The sequence below is a fragment of the Branchiostoma lanceolatum genome, chromosome 11 (assembly GCF_035083965.1).
Source record: "Branchiostoma lanceolatum isolate klBraLanc5 chromosome 11, klBraLanc5.hap2, whole genome shotgun sequence".
Taxonomy (NCBI): Eukaryota; Metazoa; Chordata; class Leptocardii; order Amphioxiformes; family Branchiostomatidae; genus Branchiostoma; species Branchiostoma lanceolatum.
Window position 1 is genome coordinate 5,885,206 of NC_089732.1, and position 21,163 is coordinate 5,906,368.

Here is a 21,163-nt window from a genome sequence, read left to right on the forward strand (position 1 = left end):
GACAATTGTGGCGGTATATTTGGCCTTGAGGAACTTTTAATTTTTTTGCAAGTATGCAACTGTCATTCGTGTAGTCTGCGGAATGGAGTGACACATGTTCAGAATTCTAATTGTTCGCTTAGATTGCTTATACATGTAATACAATTAGAAGCATGGCTAGTTTTCTAAACAAAACAAATCACTATATATTTGATGAAGTATATGGAGAACATCTTTTAAACTCTTCAGCATTCTTTATGTCTTGCTTATAATTATAGATAGCCCATTGACTCCATACGTTTTGTTATACGTTTTATCATAATTTTCACTACCTTGTAGTGCTTTAGAATCTATCCACACAGTATGTGCACGTCGATATCATGCAACGTCGTATACATGGATCTTTCTACTGGTTTAATACCCTGCACGTAGTAACAGATATCACTGAGAAAATCCAAGATCAGCATCTATTAACAGCAACTCTGAACAACCAGTGTTCTCCAGATCCTCTTCCGTTCGGAAGGTCAAGACGCTGCTACCGTAGTCAGGTCTTGTAGTTAAGGACCAATGGGAGGAATTAACGACTCGAGTCTGAGACATTTATGACCGTGTACTCTCTATGGCTAAGACAGACAGTGGCTAATGATGTCGACCAAATCTTACCGGTGTTACTCCACAGTCGTTGGGAGGTATCATTGAGATGACTTGATTACTTCCCCATACTCTTTATGTGGCTTGAAATGCATTAAGCGGTGCCCCTCGCGACTAACGATGCAGGCTGATGAACTTTATGGAGTCGGGATGTATTACTGTCGGACCCGTTTTATTTCCTCGGATACGCATCGCTCCAGACCAACTACAAGGTCGTCTCATTTTTGGCAGACTTTATTTGACATAAAATGGTTGAAGGGCTGCTGTTACACACTCTCAAGGTGAAATCGATAAACAACATCATCGTGGCCAAGGCAAAAGAGATTGATTTTGATTCAGATCAATATGTGAGACTTTTCTTTTACATCTACTCTTTCGAGGATGGCTTTTGTACATACTTATCGATTCGGTGGCTAAGACATAGTAGTTGTCTATACGCTGTGACAAGTTGATGGTTTGAAGGAGTTATATATCACTTTGTATGTACCAAATGCAAGTGCAAGTGTTGAATTCGGATGGCAATCCTATAATCTAGTCGCTGCCAAGCAGATAATATCGAACCTCTGCTGTCATTCCTTGGAGAGGAGTAAGAGCTGAATACACAATGTCTCCCCGGATGCTATTCTGAGCTATTGACTGACCATCGGAGTGACATAGAGGAGCCAATTTATAGACATGCTGTCCTCAATCCAACACGGCTGTTGAATCGTTCACGCTTTTAAGGTGTTGCTTTTTATCCATTAGTTTCTACAAGGGGGGTATGTTTAAACGTCTGGAAAACTTCACTTCGAGTTTCTCAACCAGTCCCGAAAATCGTACCTGAAAAGCTTCAACTTAAGACTAATCGTTCACCTTATAGATGTGTAGTACCTGTTTTTGAGGAGACAAAGAGTGTGCAATGTCCGTATTCAGTTATATTGGCATCGTCAGCAAACGTTTACCTGGGTATGGTGGACTCTAGTGTACGGCCAGAACTGCTAGAGAATAGCACTCCGGGACCAACAGATGCTGGTCTCTGTGGACACTATTTACAGGAGTCTTGATGCTTGTGTCAATAGGAACAGTTATCTAAGGGACCACCAAAAAGTACTCACATTGGCCAGGTGGTCTTCATCTAGTGGTGGTCACATTTACTACAATGTAATCCCTGACCAAAGGGTTTGCCCATTTTTTCCAATGGAAATTAAAGATGAATTTCACTTTGTAATGGAATGCTCCAGATATGATGCTTTATGTAATGCGTTATTTACATTTCTCAGAACAAGTACAACAAGTGTTGAGAGTCTCGATGCTACAGACTGTTTTCAATATATATTCAAATGCAACAATCCCCACAATGCAAAAATAGGTAAATATTCAAACGACTGCTTTATCATTAGAAAAAATACCGAAACCAATGATTAGCCCAACTCGATCATAACACTATATCAAAAACGTATGCTAGCCCTTATTGTATTGTATTAGCAATTAGGATATTAAGTTTTATTCTATTCTTGATTTTGTATTATGTTTAAGAATTCTTGCCATACTTTGTACCGTATGCAATTGTTGTGCAATAAAGTTCTTTATGTATTGTTCCATACAATCATGGCATTAATGCTAGAATTTACGGGAAAGTTGTAAAAAAATATTCATAAAAAAATACCGCCATCTGGTCTGCACTGATTCTGCACCGGTTCCGCATTGCCAGGGAGAATCATTCTTGAAGATTCATTTGTTTTCTGCATCAATGATAATGTTCTGAATATCAAAATGGACATTAAGCCTAGCTAGCTTGCATCAAACGCCTCGATTTGTCGTTAGCTTTCTCGAGCGGAAATGGCGTGTTGAAGATGTCAAATGTCATAAATAAGTTCGGGTCTGCATCTGACCTGTGAAAGTGAAACGTCTCTGATCTTTTCACACTGCTTTACTCTCCATAGGTTAAAGGCTCACGGCAATGATGATGCCATGCAGATACATTCCAATATGCGATACCATTAAGCTCGTGTAGGCTTGGAAAACTGTCCTGCTGAGTCGTGCAGGGCTTTTCTTGTATTTGTACTGCGTATCCGGCATGACCGCCCTTCGACGCAACACACAAGTACTCGTGGCGTTTACTGTTTGACTTAGAAGTAACTGTTACAGATATAAGTCACCTTTGTAGAATTTGACAAAAAATTAATCCACCGGTAGCTGACTTTACCAAGAGACTCTGGTATAGTTCCATTATCTTCTATCTGCTGTGTGCTAGCAAAAACCGTTCCTTGTGTCTACCACGAGATGCGCTTTCCTCTTTCAATGTATTTTGTTAGCATTTGGTGATCTTTGTTTGAATAGCAGCACCCAACATCTCACAACCCAAACCCTAAACAGTAAACACCCTTCATGTTTACACCTTCGTACTGGGCGACATGTCTAAAGAGTTTGATGAGCGATGACCCTTCTGGCAAAGACATACAAATGGTGGTTTGTTAGGTTCGTTTATAAATGCAAGCTAACTGTGCAACTTAAAGAGAGATGATCACAAGGCGAATATTCAAATATTGCGGCTAATTTGTCCCGCAAGACCCTAAGATTGATGTCCGTTATCAAGACGTTGTTTTATCTTACCCAAGGGGAGGCCTGAAAACTTATGAATACATCCGATCAAAGTCTTGATTACATGACATGGACCACTTACGTGTACGACTCAGCATTTGATTCCTTTAAAGCATTGTCTATTCCACTCACAACCGACACGAAAGACACACCGCGGTGCAACTTAACATGAGCCTTGGACTAAATCTAATTGTCGAAATGTTTTGGGAGGCCAATCATCACTAGCGCTGCGTAGTCCGAACTCCGTCTTTCTGCAAACGATTTTTATCGATTATTCCGGCTCCCTAACGCTCGGCTTGGTTTCCCAATGAAAGGCGGGCATGGTTTGTTGGTCATCATCTAACGGCTAGCAATCAGTACTGAACCCTCTCGACTGAGAAATGGCACTTTGGACTAAAGTTAACGATGACTTCTGGGCTTCACTGGCAAAGCTGATGGTAAAGACTTCTTGTAAGCAGCGCCCTGGTTCCAAGAACTTCCAAGATCCCCATGTCTCTAGGATATTCCCAAGATGCATCACATGGCAGTTGCTTGGCGTGCATGCAGTTGTGTAATTAATTCAAAATTGTAGACCAATAAATCGCTTTGCTGAGTATAGATTAGTTTGCACCAAAAGGGAAAATAGCCAAATGGTAACCGTAAACTGCATACGAATTGTGTCTTAAACTTAATATACGTATGCTTACCGATTGCTAACGGCGAATGAAAACTTCCACTAAGTATTATCTTAAAAACGCCGTAAGATTATTTGTGTCATACGACATGGCTCTTGCATTGAATAAACTGAAGAAGTAATTACTTCTGTAAGTCTGTCAAACTTTTCCCCAAAGGCTGTGATGATTTCCGGTGTTTAAATACGATTGAAAAGCAGTCGCGTAGGTGTGTGCGAAAGGGAAATGAGTTTGGAGCCGTAAGCGTTCTGCATATGAATTAAAGATAATACATCAGTTTATTTCAAATCATAAATGGCGTATATATAATCCCCTCGCAAAGCTGTGTGTGGAACAGGAAGGAACGTTACGTCAAAGGATCACACTCCATTCAAACCACCATATTGTTCCCTGAGGGCGACGTACAGGAACTGTTGCCAGGCTGCATCCGTCTAAGTCTCCAAACTTGCATGCAGACTGTAAGGTCTGAAGGACTCAGCGATAGAGGCAGGCATGAATAATGGATCGTTCTCTCGGTGTCTTCGCGACCATTCTTCCGTAGCGAGACGTGACTGAAATGGCCAGAACAGATAGGATCAACGGTTAGTGGTGCCCCGGTGTCAGCGGGGAGGAGGGTCCGCAATTTGCCGAGGCTTACATTGTCATCCACGCTCCTCGAGCCTCGGGTCACACTCTCATCCCTCCATCAATCCACCAGATAGCTAACTCTCTTATCAGTGGTCCGCACTTTGAATCGAGTAAACATTGTCGTGTCCGCGGACAGATAGGCATCGCTGCGCGAGGGGGAACAGAGCCGCTTCGCGATCTGAAGTTTTGACAACATCGGGCGAGGGAGATGTCAGAGCTGATGGACACTTCGCGAGGATCTTCCCTAACCGCAGTAGGTGGTGCAAACGTAAAGGTAAGCAAGACCTGACTTTGTACCACCTTGATAACGTGCAAAGCAAGCAAGGACTATTGTCCCTTATCGTATTCGTAGTCAGGAAGCACTGCTTTGTCCAAAAACTTACAGAGATAGCCAGGTACTATGTGGAGTTACATGTAAGTGTGAATTCGTCCGACCGGGAGAGAAGTTCAAGAGCTTACGATGTACGCATACGGGGGTCCATAAATACGAAATAGATAGTCGCAACCTCGTAATTTCATCCATTTAGACTTTGTTGGAATGGCTGTCTTAGTCAAAGATGATCCGATACAACTAATATTTTCCTATTTAAAAACAAAAGTGATCATAGAATAGATGTAAGACTTTTATGAAAAGATATTCACAGATAACCTTGAATAGCGTTTTCATTGTTTGAAACATAATGTGTCCACGCTATTTCTAAATTGAAGCAGTTTTTCTACAAAAGGGATTCGATAGCCTTTAGTAGCATCCAGTTGCAGTTTTGTCACTACTAAGGCATAACGATTAGAATTTATATGGTACATGTGTATATTTGTTTGTTTACATTGTATCAAAGTGAGTTGGTGTCTGTATATGTACATACTTGTCAGTGTTATAGAACTAGCTATAGAGGGAAACCGACTTGGCTTGTGCGTTTTCACCACTTTCGGTACACTACCAAGTGACATGCATTAATTTTCACGCTTGTCCGAACAATTACGACGCTTTAGCTAGCTGAACAAAGTCCTTTAGTTCCTTCTTGTAGTCTTCAACTGTTGCTTGCTAATTGAATTGAAAACGTGTCAGAAACCCATTGTGTGATGAAGACATTTAATATTATCGTTCGAAGGCAGCCAGTGCTGGGCCAATGGGAACGCGTTGATCCATCCCATCCCCACGTCTTCCCCCAGCCGGGTATCAATTTCGGCTGGCGGAAATCAGTGAATGAGATTGCCACCTCTTTCCTCCTTCTTTTCATTAAGGCGACTCGGTTCGTGCACAATGTCAAGCTCAGAATATATATTGGTCATGGGTGGTAGGGACGGTACGGGCGGACAAGACGGAAGCTGGGCCGCGGAGGTTGCGGATGCTGTCCCAGCACGAACTCAGCGGGTCATCGTCGGCAGTGGGTCGGACAACTGCCATGAAGTGATGTAATGAAAATTATTGACACTCGGCCTCTGAGCCCGGAATTGCCGCGGTTGTGACAAATGTGGCTGTCTGTCTTTTAATGGAGACGAATCAAGCGCAAAATTGGACGGAAACACCCGGAAATAGTGAGAAACGAGAGGCTTCATTGCCAAGGCAACGATTTTCTTGTTAGTCCACGCCAGTCCATGACAGTTACGTATGGTGCAGGCTGTCCACCAAACAGAGGGACCCAGGGGCTATGTTTAATTCACATTAAGTACAAGTTTTCTGTGTACCATTCTGTAATTCCATTCTAGCTTGCGGTTGAAACAACCGTTGCAGTGCAATGCAGGACAGAACGTTTGTTCATGGTGTGATGAGTTTGTGGAGAGTCACTGCAAAAACAACCGCGAGAATTTGACGATTTACAGTAGCGTGATTTGCACTCCCCATCCCGATATGTTTTCATAGTGTATTCGGACTATTAATGACTGAAGACTACTGATGAGGTAAAGACGTATCATCTACCCAAAAATGTCGATGGTTGACTTACGCCCGTCCCGGCATTGGTCGATATCCCCGAACGAGTTAGTAGAAAAGTTATCTCTCTTGGCCAATGTAATAGCACCCAAGCTACATTAAATTAGCTTTGCTGACTGTATGACGGATACAGTACATTCTTTTCAACCGTACGATAATAGCGTACATCACGGTGTAGGAACATCATTCTTTCAATGTTTGACACGACCAGCTTCTAAATGGTGCAATTCTCCTGCAACTGGAATGAAAATAACTGGACGATAAATGCCACCAGCTTGTTAAGTCTTTTCCATAGCCACTGATTGATTGTGAAACCTGTAAGATTTATCCAGAGTTACCTAAAGATACAACATGCTAACTCAACTCTAACTCTGCGAAAGTGTGCATTTTTATAGTCCCGAATCTCGTCCGCACATTAAAAAGCCTCCTTAAATGGGTTCGGAAAGATTGTACCGAATCTGTTGATGTCGTTAAGAGCAAAAGTCGGACACAATTTGTACGTATCTGACACATACAGATTCTCGCAAGTCGCCAGTTCTCCTGATTTAAGCCCCTATCTCACTGGACCCGCACAATGGTGGTCTTGCTACGTACGTCCTAAATTGTTTACGTTACCATTGACTACATGTATATAGTAATACTATAGGGACATCATGCAAAAATGCACAAGTATTACTAAAAAGACAACAAAACACACAAAGCCTAAAAAGATTTGTTTTTTATCTATGAAAATCGTTGAGCGCTCTGTCAAATATTGTAGATATGTCGCAGCGAGGTCGCCAACATACCGCGGGTCCAGAGATAGGGCCGGCTTTAGGTACAGCTTAAGAAGTCACGACATTATTGTTTACAGATTATACTACTCGATGTCTTTCGAAGCTTCATTTGAAAACGGTTATATTGCTAGTACACCGTGGTCTGCAGTTTATAGAATGACAAAGGACTCGCCCCCCGTACGTGACCCTACGATACGTCACCTCTACACGCTGTTACCATGTAATATATGGCGGCCATTAGGGGGCGTACTTGCGACAGCAGGCCTGTCACGCGCCAGGGGAGCTGAATGGACCCCGTGATTTGTTACGGGACCTAACTTTAAGTGCTGTTTGGTGCTGGTGGATGGAAATGGGTGCGACATCACCATAAATATCACACTTTAGGGTCTCCTATCGACGTGATCTCAGCACACTTGAATTAGAAATAGCTATTTATAGGTGGTGAGTTAAGAACAACGTATTTTCTATCCAACATATCAGTCCGTCTTTTCGGTACGCACACACATATGTTTATTCTTTTATGTCATGCCTGTGTTAGATTTGAGTTTATTCCGATCCACTGTTAGCATTATAAAACCAGCAAAACACGACTACTACTACACGATGAGATGTCATGTATTAAATTTCAAGTCTTAGGAATTTTCACAAACCATATTCAACTGTATAGAATCTGTATTCCTCTGAAAGACAACGGGGTAGTGATGACTTGGTGTGACAGAAGATGGGAATCACGCTGAGGAAAAATACAGAAAATTGATTTTTATAACGGGTGTGTCTCATCCCAGAACTTCCACCGTGCCCATCTACTGACCTTTAAGTCTTGTGGGGAATGACGTTGAAAAGTTCCTTGTCAGGTCGTCTCAGTAGGGACAGTCTCAAATGTTCATTGGCGCTTTTAAAAGAAAATAGTTGTTCACCGCTTCCATACAGAAGAACGCAAAATAACTGATGTGAAGGCAGCTATTTTCAATGACAAGATCTTAGGACTATTCTGGTAACTGCAGTAGCGTATGATAACGATGTACTATTATCTACTTGGTGGAAAGTATGTATTGGAAAATTGTGAAGGTGTGAAGTGGAAAATGACCGGGTTTCATTGACTTTCATCAATAAAAGATGGAGTTGTGTAACATGGGGTGTTGGGTGAAGTCTCGCTCCAGTCCCTCTATTCATAGATTAGGCTTTAAAAGGTGTGAAATATGTGGCGTGTCATACATATCACATAAACCTGGTCCTGACTATCAACCAATGATAGCATGGCAATTAGCTGTTCGACCAATGAGAGAGAGTGGTAGCATGTCCGTCAAATATTTAAGCATTTCTATTTTCTTAATTATTTTGTTGTTGAAATTTTTCGTTTTGGTGGATGTGGGCAAGGCTATGGGATTGGTTTCTTCTTGCTTGTTCTGTATTTTCTTTTCTCTGTCCCTGGTACTGAAGAACGCATTATTTCTACAACCCCTATGTTTATTTTTCCTTTTTTACAGACAAGGACGACGTGGCACTGCACTCAAGTTTTTGTAACTTATTCTGTGTGACATACAGAGAAAAGTAACCCATTTTTACACCAGGGCGGAGTAAGGAAAGTCGTGTAAAGTGCAATTCCCAACAGCACAACATCGGTGGCGTCAGGGGATTCGAACCCGGGACCACTGAGTTCTGGGCCGAACATCCTGCTATTATGCAACACGAACCCCCACGTTTGAAAACATACTTAACGTTCGACACGATCCCTTATCTTAGTTTGGCTAGGATGCACGCGTTGCCAATTTGTCACCACAGTCTCCTTATAGATCACCATCAAAAGTGCAGTTGAAATATATTTTACCTTCCGGGACGGTCGCATCGCCCAAGGAAACGTCGTCTTGGGTGGCTGTGTGTTCTCAAAGGATTCCGATAACAACCTTGATAAAGGAACGGCTTCTCTCGTACAGACGGCTGACGGGTAACCTTACATTGGGGGCACGGGCTTGGGGGACAAGACAGACCGCTGGAGGTCCTGTGAACGAACGGTGCTCACTACTCAGATGACAGATGTCGCGAAGCGCGCACACTCAGCTTATATCCTTGGAGAACAGACTTGGTACCGTTTGTAGATCAACAGCTAAAGTTTAAATTAAAAAGGAAATATTTGCAATTTTGCGAACATGGGGGTTGACCCTATTACGTCTCTCTATACGAGAACAGAATTTCAAATTTCATTCATCACCCTTTAAATCTGCCTTACATAACGGTTGAAGCTATGAATTTGATATCAAAGCTGAAGGGGAGGGGGCGGGCTCAGAATTTTCTTTCATTTCTTCTCTGATGACCCAATGCCTCATGATCACCTACAACCCACCTCAAAATAGATATTGTTGCATTTATTGCATGCATGTGCTCACAGGAATATAAACGAACTTGCTTTGAATGGGAATCGTTCAAGGCTCCGTATGAATTACATCTTGCTAGAGCTTTGTGTGATACCGACTGCGGGTATAGAGCGCATTAGGGCAGAAGGAAGACTGAAAATTTATAACTAAAACGTCAGTAGCTATAAAAGTCCCAAAATACCGCTGTAGGTTACACTTTGCTGCATAACTTTATGCAGAAGTTGGTCATGTTGACACGCTAGTGCCTTGATGAATTGGGCATAGAATTTACCAACCTAAGCGATGAATCATTCAAAAGGGCGCCGCGTGTATATTTGTAAGTCGTCTGAAATGACCATGGTCGTATGAATCTTTCATCTGCGTTAACGTTGATAGGGCTGGCAAGTGAATCAGGGGGCGCACGGTTGACCTTTGACACTTGTGGGAGGGGAGGGCGGCCATGACACCTACGTGCATGTGCCCCTGTGAAAGATCACTTCCTCTTACGGCTATGATTGATTCCAAGTGCTGCATGTCACAGGCTGATGCGAAATCCTGCTCAGAGGCATCAATGTGACGCCACGTTTGGAAAGCCTGTCAAGTTTGGGTCACGGAATTTGCTGGAAATATATGTGCATTCTCTTGCCCGCCATGTTTACGGTTAACCCTGGGCGTCAGGTGTATACTCGTGTAAAATGTATTCGCTCCTTAAAACGAGTTAACACTGAATTGTGGCAACCTATGAGCATGTATTTTGGCAGAAGCTCCCTTGTAAAAAGTACACAATGTAAGCATTGAAAAGTTCAACTTGCTGTAGACGCAAGTGTACTGTTTAATAGAGTTTAAATGAGTGGCTTGCTTACTTGTTTATGTCGAGAGTCACGAGTTGAGATGGCAGCCCAAGTGTTTAAGTCCGTCATCGCCTGGAGCATTCTATCCACTATAAGTCCGGTGTCCTTCTTCAGTGTGTCTATCTAAGGTTGCTGCGGGTCTTCCTGGCCTCCTTTTCCCATGCTTGGGAATCCCGTGCCAGCCGGCTACTTCTTCCTTGCTCCTGACGCACTAGTGTCCGGCGAACTTCAACCTCCTTGTGAGCGGCGATGGGGAATATTCAACTCACATGTTAATTGCTCAAGTTTGAATTTGCGATATGTTCTGGCCCGAATTTACCTCTCTGAGAAAGCTTAAACAAGGGTGGATTGAATCAACAGGTACAATTCAACCTTTAACTCCTGGGTCACTGGCGAGGTTATTCTGCCTTGCACCTGGTTCTCTTTCAAATGTCTAATTCAACATCCAACACTTGTTGCGTCGATTGAAAAAGGGTTAAACCTAAACTCCGCGCACTCCCTCACTCTGATAAGGATTTCCAGGATAAAAGGATCTGTCTGATTTAAGTTTTATGGATCGGCTAATTTAGTGTTAATGCATCAAAACCACCGTACATTGTGGCGGTTATAGTAAAAATATGTTTTCTGACCTTTAAACCATCGTACCGTGTTGTCTTAATTAGTTATGTATACGCAAAAATGTTTGTTTCAACATTTATCACGAGTGTGTCCGGTCGATGTTTTATATACGTTTTACCTTTGCATCCACTCGATGTTAAAGATAACTTAATACCCATGAAAACATGTCTGGAAGCCACTCCGCATGCATGCGCATGGCCTAGATAAACACCGTTCTGGTCCAGTTTCTACGATATCGAGACGGTCCTTAGTACATAATGAACACTTCCCGCACATGAAAGGTCTTATTGCTTTCTTGCGAGTCATAACGTGGCAATTCGCACCCTTGGTTCCTGCGGGACCTCTCTCTTTGAAACTTTACCCAGGCGCGCAGATTGAAAGTAGGTTGTTATATCGATTGCACGATCAGACAGTCGTCCATCGACTGCAGGGGGAGTGGACTACAATTTTCTCTGGCATGATCATGTACTAGCTGGATGCAGACAGTCGGATTGGTTATGTATATGTGCTGTATCCCGTTGACCTGGTCATGCTTCGGTCCCATTTCCAATTCGGGGCCCGGCCGGGCGGCTTGCGGGAACGAAAAATATGATATAAAGACAATAAGGACACAAAAAGTAACAAAAAATTACCCCTAAACATATATTGTTTATTCAATTTTCTTGAGATGCATCTTTTCTAATTTTTTGTTTTCGCAAACAGCTCGGCAGGGCCCCGGATTGGAAATGGGACCGAAGCATAAAGCTCCCCTCTCACTGGACCCGTGGCACGCTGGCGGCGTCGCTGCGGCCGATCGAATTGACAAAGCTCTCAACGAATTTCATCGGCAAAATATTTTTAAGCTTTGTGTATTTTGTTGTCTTTTTGGTCATACTTGTACGTTTTGAATGATATTCCCATTATAAAGTCAAGGGTAATAAATCCAGTTTAGGACGCAGCGACGCCGCCAGCGTGCCGCGGGTCCAGTGAGAGGGGGGCATAACTTCCCGCAAGTTCCAATTAGGCCAAGGTCACGGCGATTCTGTCACTGGACCGACAACACACGCCCCGGTGTTAATGACACAGCAAAATAGCACTTCAAGTGATCAAATTGCGGTTGTAGTGGCGAGGAATGATGACATTGTGCAACGAGTCGAGTAGAAACAACCCGAAGTACAGAGGAAAACGCCCAGGGGGTCCATTATTGCTGCCAGCGTGAGCTGTCCGCGAGTTTCATCACATCCACTGGAGATCCGGCTGTTTTAATAGGCTTCCACTCGTCACAAGGGAGAAGTACTGACTTATCCTGGCTTTAACAGATCAGTCTTTGTCATCTCTTCTGTTGATGGCGGCTATGTCGTCTATGATGGTGAGAAAGAGGTTTTTAGATGTCTCAGATAAGTGAACGTCAAACTGTGATGTGAAAAATGCTGGTCACTAGCCTCACATGTTGACAGTGCTGACAGTTGCTTCCTCACAGAATGTCAGGATTAGCTTGTAGTGTCTACGTTTGTGTTGTATATCATTACTTTGGAGATCGTTTGATTTGGAGCGGAAAAGATATAAAACATGTCATAAGAGCGTTTCTACCCCTAGATTATTACAGCTTCATCATGATTTGTCGACTAGATCTCGAAAACTCTACAACGATGAATGACCTGTCGTAACCTTGCTGAAGACTATCATTTGTTTACAAATGTCCACACGTTTATATATGATGAGCAGAAGAAAACAGAAACTGTAATCTGAAGTATCCATCCAAGTCCTAATCGGTATATTGCAGTCAGCGGTCAGTATGAAAACTATTGGACGATGGGTACGTTTCATCTCCACTTTTATACCATTACTAACCCCTGGATGCCTGACCCACTGGTCTGAAATGAGAAAGAAGATAATCCTTCTGTCCGATACCCGGTAGCTCAACACGGCTTACAGACCAAGTGAAGCAGAAAGAAACACGGACAGAATCATTGATGTTAAAGAAGAACCCTTGTCACAAATAAGCGATGGACATTGATTATCAAGATGTCAACATGTCCGTCTGGTCAATTTATTATAACAAAAAGTATTGGTTATCTAATTAGTTGACCATAAAGAAATGTTGACATCTTAATAACCAATGTCAACTACCTATTTGGGGACAAGGATCCTACTGTTACATCAATGATTCTGTTCGTATTTCCTTTTGTTTCACTTGGAACGTAAGCTATCACTGCACGAAATCCAATATTAAAGCATACCTTAAAGCATATGTAAATATATCGTTTATTTATACGGTATGAATGAACGATCTCTTAACGTATGCTTTGAGGTATGCATAGATATTCGATTTCGTGCAGTGTATATGTTGAACTGATCTCTATTGGGTTTCGTGTGTCATTTTGAAAGTTTAGCATGGGCCTTGGAAACTGCTGGAGCTTACATTAAGTAGATTGCCGCAAACAAACAGAAAAAACATCCAGTTTCATCACGTATGAAGGGCCGGTTAACAAAATTGCCCGACTTCAGCGAATCATTGGCGTCAGGTTTTAATCAAGAGTCATCGATTTTTGGAGCAAACCAAGTGATTAATGCCCGCAGTTTTTCATCTTCGTCGGTTTCCATTGATTTAAGGCTCGACCTCCAATTAGTTTATGACGCTTGCGATCCCCGAAGAAAGATGTTTTGGATTAAAAGATCGTAAACTTTGAAAGATTTGGAAACTTCGTTAACGCTCTGTATGCGTTTTGGAGCACTTAAGACTTTTTAAAGACTCTTATCACCATAAGGACAGACCAAAGAATAACAGATGTTCTTCTGTATACATAGCCCCAAGAACATAACAAAGATAAGCTAAAAAGACACTTTAAGCAGATGTGTATCGTCTGCCACGTCTGATGATTACGTATACTTTACTTTCTTTCGACTAAAGTACCAGTATAACACTGAGAGAGTTTGTAAAAAAAATACCAACTTTCGTGACTCGTAACACAACTATAGACATCCATGAATCACAAGAAACACGGGTAGCCTAGCAAGCAAGGTATTCTATGATACTGTTTCTGAATACAACTGTGAAAGAAATAGGGATTTCATTAGAAAAGCAACAAACTAGCTATAAACTAATTAGTGGGGGACAAGATCACACAGTTACGATCATTAATATCATCACCATCCCTGCTACCATCCTCATTAGTGTCACCAACTACAACATACATCATTACCGTTGTCAATATTACCATCATTTCAATGTCACCTTTCCTAAACATGCACACTGTATAAATCACAGTTATTGCCTACGAACCGTGGAGTTAATTGAGTTACGGTGTCGTGTCGTCTAACAACAACACAGATACTACGCGTTGTGCATGCTCAGTGGACGGGGTCTATAGGAAAATGCTGTAGGTGTGGCGCCAACAGACTTGTAGTCATGACAAGCGGATACATAAAACACTTCTTTGTCTGAAGCATTTTTACATCAATGTCATATCGGGGGATTATGTCGTTCCGTTCTATTCGGCTTGATTTGATATTGAACCCATTCTTCACAAATTACTTTCATGCTGTAGCTGTAACTGCTTTTGTGTGGCATTTTCACGACGTAGCATTTGCGACATTTTACTTTTCCATCTAATAGTTAGGCATGCGGGCAAAGACCAAGGCCAATGCCCGATTCCCAAGTCTTCTAACACCAAGTAAACCATTTTCAATGATCCCTCCAAATTTGGTGCCCCTCTCGCTTCATCCTGGAATTCTGCCCATCTGATTTGATTTGGACGTGAGTTGCCTATCTGTATCACATATCCAATTATGACAGGAACAACTCAAATTCTTCCACCAGATGTAATTTGAGTGTTGTCAAGGGCCGGATAAAACATCGCGAAACATCGCGATATAACGCGCGAAAACCGTTTAGTCTTTGCAGTAATTAGTGGGTATCGGAGACTGGGATATTGATGATGCGATACAAAACAGTCATTAAGAATGCTTAATGGCCTCCCATGGCAACCTAAGTTTTCCAGCACGGTTGGGCATGCCACGAGCATTAATGAGAAATCCAAGGGCACGGAAGTAATTTCTCCCCGCCTGCGCGCAGGTCCTGAGTGTGCTCCACCCGGTCCCCGATGACGGTCACTACAACTGAGGCTGACGAATTGGACCCTGACAGTTGCTCCTATTCATCATTTTGTGGCGTGTATTCTCCCTAATCGGATTGTCTGCTCTAATCTGCAGTCATGGTCGGCTCGCCACTCGGGGTAATTTTCGAAATGGCTCGTCCAATTTCTAACTGAATTTGCTTCCCCCTTGTAATGAGGGCTGCATTAGCTGACTGGGAAAAACTGCGGGAAGGCGATGATGACGATAATAACGATATTAACCCTGCCCACCCCTTCCAGGGTGTGGACCGGCCCATCCCGACATATGCCGTAACGTGTTGCACCTTTCTCCACTACTCCTCCACCAGTGTCTACAGCGACCGTAGGTAGCTGATAAGGCCGCTTCTCTCCGCGGAAAGGTCATGTTCTTTGACATACAAGGGCTCTAGTGGTAGTTCTTTATTGACTGCTGTATTTGTGTGTGTTATTCTGCTACAGGAATGCTTCAACGTTCAAGCCCGGATACTCTCCTAGTGAGGAGGCTGGGCTGGTTTTTCGGCGATGGTAGAAGAGGGAGGGCCGATCGGGTAGACGTGCAGATGTGTAAAGCTGAGAGAAGGACAGGAACGCTGTTTCGGCAGTGTAGAACTCACCTACATATCATCATGGCGATTTTACTACTTGTGTCAGTGGTGCGGTATGGACTTGTTGAGGCCGAAGCTGCGCCGAGCGTGCAGACCCCGGTGGTGGATGTGGTGCACGGGAACGTCGGTGAAGACGTGACGCTCCCGGTTCGCGTTCGTACGGACCACCAGGTCTTCGCGCAGACATGGAATAAACTGTACGGTGGTGTGCACAGCATGAGGGAAGCCGTGTACATGGACTCTCCGAGCACTGGGACGGCGATGTCGCTGGGCACGCTGAAGGGCCGGGCATCGCTCGAACCGGACGGGTCCCTCCGGATACATCGGGCCGGGCCGGAGGACGAGGGGATGTATGTGTTGTCGGTGTTGATGGACGTGGTGGGACAGAAGGAACATTACGTGACACTGCAGATGCACGGTAACTATTTGTGTTGAGATATCTCGTTAGATTGAACGGTTAGATGATAGTTGAACGTTAGCGGTTAGATGGACGTTGAAAGATAGGCTATATTGTTGTGAGAGGGCCACTCGCAGACAGTTGCAACCTCCCGGTCCAGTGATAACATATCATACGATCTGGACCATTACAAAACCGAGATTCCAATTCGAACCCCATTATGCCGCGGGCACTGATGTTTGCATTGACCTTAGAATCCCCCCGAAACCAGATCCTCCGTCTTTAATAGTAATGTTAGTATCTGACATGGCCAAGGAATTGTATTGCTGCATCCCTCGGGTATCGAAGTATCCAATATCATGAATGCAACGAATTCTTAAAGCTACTTTGTAAGAATTTCACCATAATAAAAACGCCAGAGGACATTGAAGAGAAGGGCGATTGACACGTAATTTTGCAGAGAGATCACCAGGTCTTCCTGTTGCTTTCAAAGGTCTGCACATGCATCATAGCGTTCGTTTGACCCCATTGCCATACCCAAATATCGTGCCCCTCAAGGCTCAATTTCACACCTTGTACTTTCCAATACCTCTGCTCGGGGATCTAGCCCTAGTCCCGCAGACATCTTGATATTAACATTAACGCGCCCGCTAGTACTTCCTCCTCTTGAAACGGTCGATCGTCTGGCAGCAATGGAATTCACCTCCCAACCCCTGCTATCTTCCCGCGAGTAGAAAGATTCAAAGTGTTCGATTGCGTTTCGCGGCGCACTGTCAATCACAGGCCGGTGAAGAATGGGATATTGGATTCTGAGAAAAGACCGCGGTTACCATTACTCCATACTGTTTCGTGTCCAAAGATAGGCTATAAATTACCACTCGTCTTGCAGCTATCTACATCACAAAACAAATTGATAGCGTTAAACGATATCTGTTGGATGGGAAAGGTACGACTTGTATATCGTTAAGTGCTATAAATCTCGCCCCTAGACATGCTAGACGTGTGATTGGAAACGGTGTTTGAAAAGCCAGGAAAATCAATTACAAAGTGGATGAAAGATGTCAGTCTTAGAGCATGATTATGATATAGATAATTTTAAACAAAAATCAAACATTGTGTTGGAAATGATAATCGATTATCAAATTTTTGTCACAAATAAATTGCTCCCATTGCAATTGTAAAGAGTTAGTGCACGAGTTTTATATACATTTATGTATACTTCATTACTGTCATGTACATATATGAGTAGATATGTTATTGATATTGCTAGTCCACATATTAGCCATTCACATAATATAATATAATAGCAATACTGTAACATTCACGCAATGGAATAATAATGATAACAATGGAAAAGTGAAAGTTCAACCTATGAACGTGAGAAGTCAAAAAGAAAGAAAAGACGTCCAACTCAATATGGCAATATCAACAAACCAACTGAAGAAATAAAGTTTGCTGTGTTAATTAAGGTCATACTAATAATAGCAATCGCACAAAATAAATCAAACATTCACAGCTCACTGACGAAAGACAATCTCTGTTAGCAATGTTCTTCGGCTGTTAAATTTATTTTGCACAAAGTTTATTTTGATTCAGTACGTTCAAAATCACATCACATAAAAAGAGTAGAGAAGATAGTACAGACATTGCCTACCAAGCTGGTGTAGACATGCGTGTCTAACCCCTCCCTCTGTGTCTTATCATTTTCCCCGTCTTTTGAGCAGGCAATGACCACAACAATAAATCAAACATTCACAGTTCATTGACAAAAGACAATGGATGATCTTTCTTAGGAAAGTTCTCCGGCTCTTAGATTTATTTTGTACAAAGTTTATTTTGATTCAGTACGTTCAAAATCACATCACATAAAAAGAGTGGAGAAGATAGTACAGACCTTGCCTACCACACTAGTCTAGACATGCGTGTCTAAACATTTCCCGGTGTCTTATCATCTTTCCCGTCTTTTAAGCAGGCAATGTCCACAAAAAGGCATCGGGCACGGGGACTGCCCGGCAGCTGCGGACCAATCTCCCGTGACAGCTCACGTCTTTATCACCCACATTGCTCCGGTATCAATCATCCCTGAAAAATCGATATTGTTATGACCACTCTATTTGACTAACTACTATCGACCTTTTTAGAAGCAACATTCATATATATGTCATTACCCAATAATAGCCGGCAAATACTGTATAGTCGATCTCGTGGGGAAATAGAATCCAATGAAATCGTTCGTTTGGAACGCGACAGGTGTATGTATCCTACACCTCGGTTTTAATCGATGAATCTGATTGGCTTAATCGAATTGATGTAATAATGTTATCTTTGCAATGGGGGAAAACAAAGGTTTCCATCTATAGGACAATCTACGAAAGCCAAACAAGTTACAGCAATATTTCATCACAGCTGTACGGAACCTTTAATAGTTACGAACTGTGCAGAAATGTTATTTCAAGGGCAACTCGCCTATTTCAAAGTTAACTGTATATAAATACGCAGTGACTGTCCGCTAACGTCACCAAAGCACGTCTCTACAGCGACCTTCACTTTAATCATAGCTAAAGCTGCTCGTTTATGTGCCCTACCCAATCATGCACAGGGCAGTTAGATTGAATCCATTGACATCCCCGGATGGCCCGGTGCGTGTGTGTGACACGCTAGGTCCATTAGGGAACCGGAGACACAACAAATAACTTAGAAATGGATTTTCTCAGCAGTCGGTTCATAACATCTGCGCTGACCCCTTGACTCTTACCTCCAAGTAACATCTACCGGAATCTTAAACTTTGTGAACGTGCCAAATACGTCACCTGTAATTCAAACTGTCGTCTGGGCCTGCACAAGCTAGCTCTTCGGCACCAGAACCACAATGCCTCCAAGGAAATAGTGCTACAGCCCTCCTGAGAAAGACTCTTAGCTATATGCCCGATGATATGGCTGTTAAATTAATTCAGGCGGGAAAAAAATCAGCGGGGTGCGCTTGATTAGTTGGCTAGGTGGGATAGAAGCTTACAGAGCCGAGGAAACCTAGCCTACAGCCCAGGGAGAGATCGACTAGTGACCAGGATACAAATATGGAACTGGTACTGCAGACTGTCACATGTCTCTCCGTACTCTACAAGCAGAGGAGTGACTGTTTTTGACGTGTTTTAGGCGATTGTGATGGGCTTTCTACTTTGTCATGTTTTTTTCTCTCTATAACCCACACTCTAGAACCCAACGGTGGGTTATAGAGACAAGAACATGACAAAGTAGAAAGCCCGACAAAGACGCCTGAAAACACGTCAAAAACCAGTCGGACTTACTCCTCTGCATGGAGAGCAGTCTCTCCGAGCCACATGATTCGAACCGCGGTCAAACAGAAATATGCCATCCGATGGACATCTGCGGAAGTTGAGCATGAAACATTCGTGGTCTCCAACACTGAAATATCAACATTGACAGTAGATTTATGGCGTTTTCCGCATCTCAATATTGCAATTCAAAAGAATCATATTGTTCATAACTAGCTGTGTATTTTCCCTCCTACCAAGATTGATGCCGTTATCGCGAATTTTCAGCAGGATATTGGAAATGAGGGCTGAGTTTCTACATATTCCCCACACCTCGCCCATTATAAACCACGACTCGCTCGAGGAACTCCGGGGAAACACACGAAGTTTGACTGATTCGATTGCATGTAAAAAGGATGGTCCCCGAGCTACACTTAAGCTAACTCCACAGATGTGGCCAATTGAGACGCATGCTCGCACGTCATATAGGATATCACGTTTTCTACAAGTGGGCACGACTTTCTACTTCAGTCTGTAAGTGGACCTCTATCGACGCAGTGTAGAGAGATATCGTCAAACCACGGGTACACATTGATGCTCTATTACGCTTTATGAGAAACCCATTTCTGAACATGCTCGAGCTCAACGCTGTAAACGTTTTGAAGCCAAGCCATTGCTGTTCCAAAAACATTCAGTTTCTAAGGGCAATATGATAACGTAAGTTACGATGGATATGTTTTTTACAGTGGAAAAGCCGTCCCTCCCCGTTACACGATTTTTACGACATCAAAATTGAATAGTAGTCGCAGGGAAAATGCTCCCTGGAGATAAACCACTTATGTTACATCGAACACAAACAAAGGGGACCATATGTTATCGGATATGCCGCTCCTATTTGCACAATGCTTGCCAGGTCCTCAGTGGCCTCTTAAAACGATTGGGTCCCTCTATATCACTGGAAAGCCTCGTCAATTTTGATTTCTGTTCATCAAGGCAGCGTAGTCAAAGAAATAGCACGATATATATAGGAACTGATGTCTTCTTGGGTTACAATGTTTATCAGGCAAAACCGCCTACTGGGTATTGTTATAAACCAACCCTTTGGGCCCCGGTAACAACGTCCTAGACCTTCTTTAATAGTTTCTGTTCCAAGATATTTGATAAGTCGTTAAAGAAATCGCCATAAATACATTAGCAGCATCAACAAACTGTCTGCTTTTGATGTATTTCCGTGACAATCACTTAGTTCTAGACCGTGAAATTACCCGAAGAAACACCTGATGAGTGGGACGTGCGCAGGTTGTAAGAGTGGGACAAATTGGCTGAGTGTGTGCGCATATTCCTACTCCTGCAGTGCGGTCTAATGGTTGTAAATTGTCGGCAGAAATGCATGGGTTCTATCGGCTCAGCAGAAGTAGTTACAAACGGCAACAGGAGGTAAACACGCCCGTATTCCACGTTCATTAATGTGGGTTCTGCACGGGCGCGCATTGGGGGTGGGGTGGGCGATACCAGAGACTTCGTCTCGAACTATCGAAGTTTCGCTTGACAGCAAACCCTTACAGCTCACTCCTAATATTCGTTGTTGTTTCAGGCCTTTAAATTTCCTGTCACGCGTTATTTGATATAACCATGAAACCATCTGAGTTGAATGATAAGTGAAATTCTCACGGATGTCATACCAGCGCAACTATGTTACAGTTTCATGAATAAAAGCCTTTGAAGTTTAAACGACATGAAAAAATAGTTCCAAACTCACCT

At 42.9% G+C, this 21,163-nt stretch overlaps 1 protein-coding gene across 2 annotated transcripts in view; it reads left to right on the plus strand.

Moving 5' to 3' along the window:
* The window catches only part of LOC136445250 (roundabout homolog 1-like), a 46,667-nt gene that overhangs the window by 15,500 nt on the left and 10,004 nt on the right, over positions 1-21,163 (plus strand). Inside the window, exons 1-2 of one of the 2 annotated variants that reach the window (XM_066443152.1) lie at positions 4,445-4,782; positions 15,588-16,151. In XM_066443152.1, the coding sequence (XP_066299249.1) occupies positions 15,590-16,151 (562 nt within the window). In that variant the 5' untranslated portion in view covers positions 4,445-4,782; positions 15,588-15,589. Of the gene's footprint in view, positions 1-4,444; positions 4,783-15,587; positions 16,152-21,163 lie in introns of those variants that run through there. The other variant, XM_066443151.1, reaches the window with a different exon arrangement.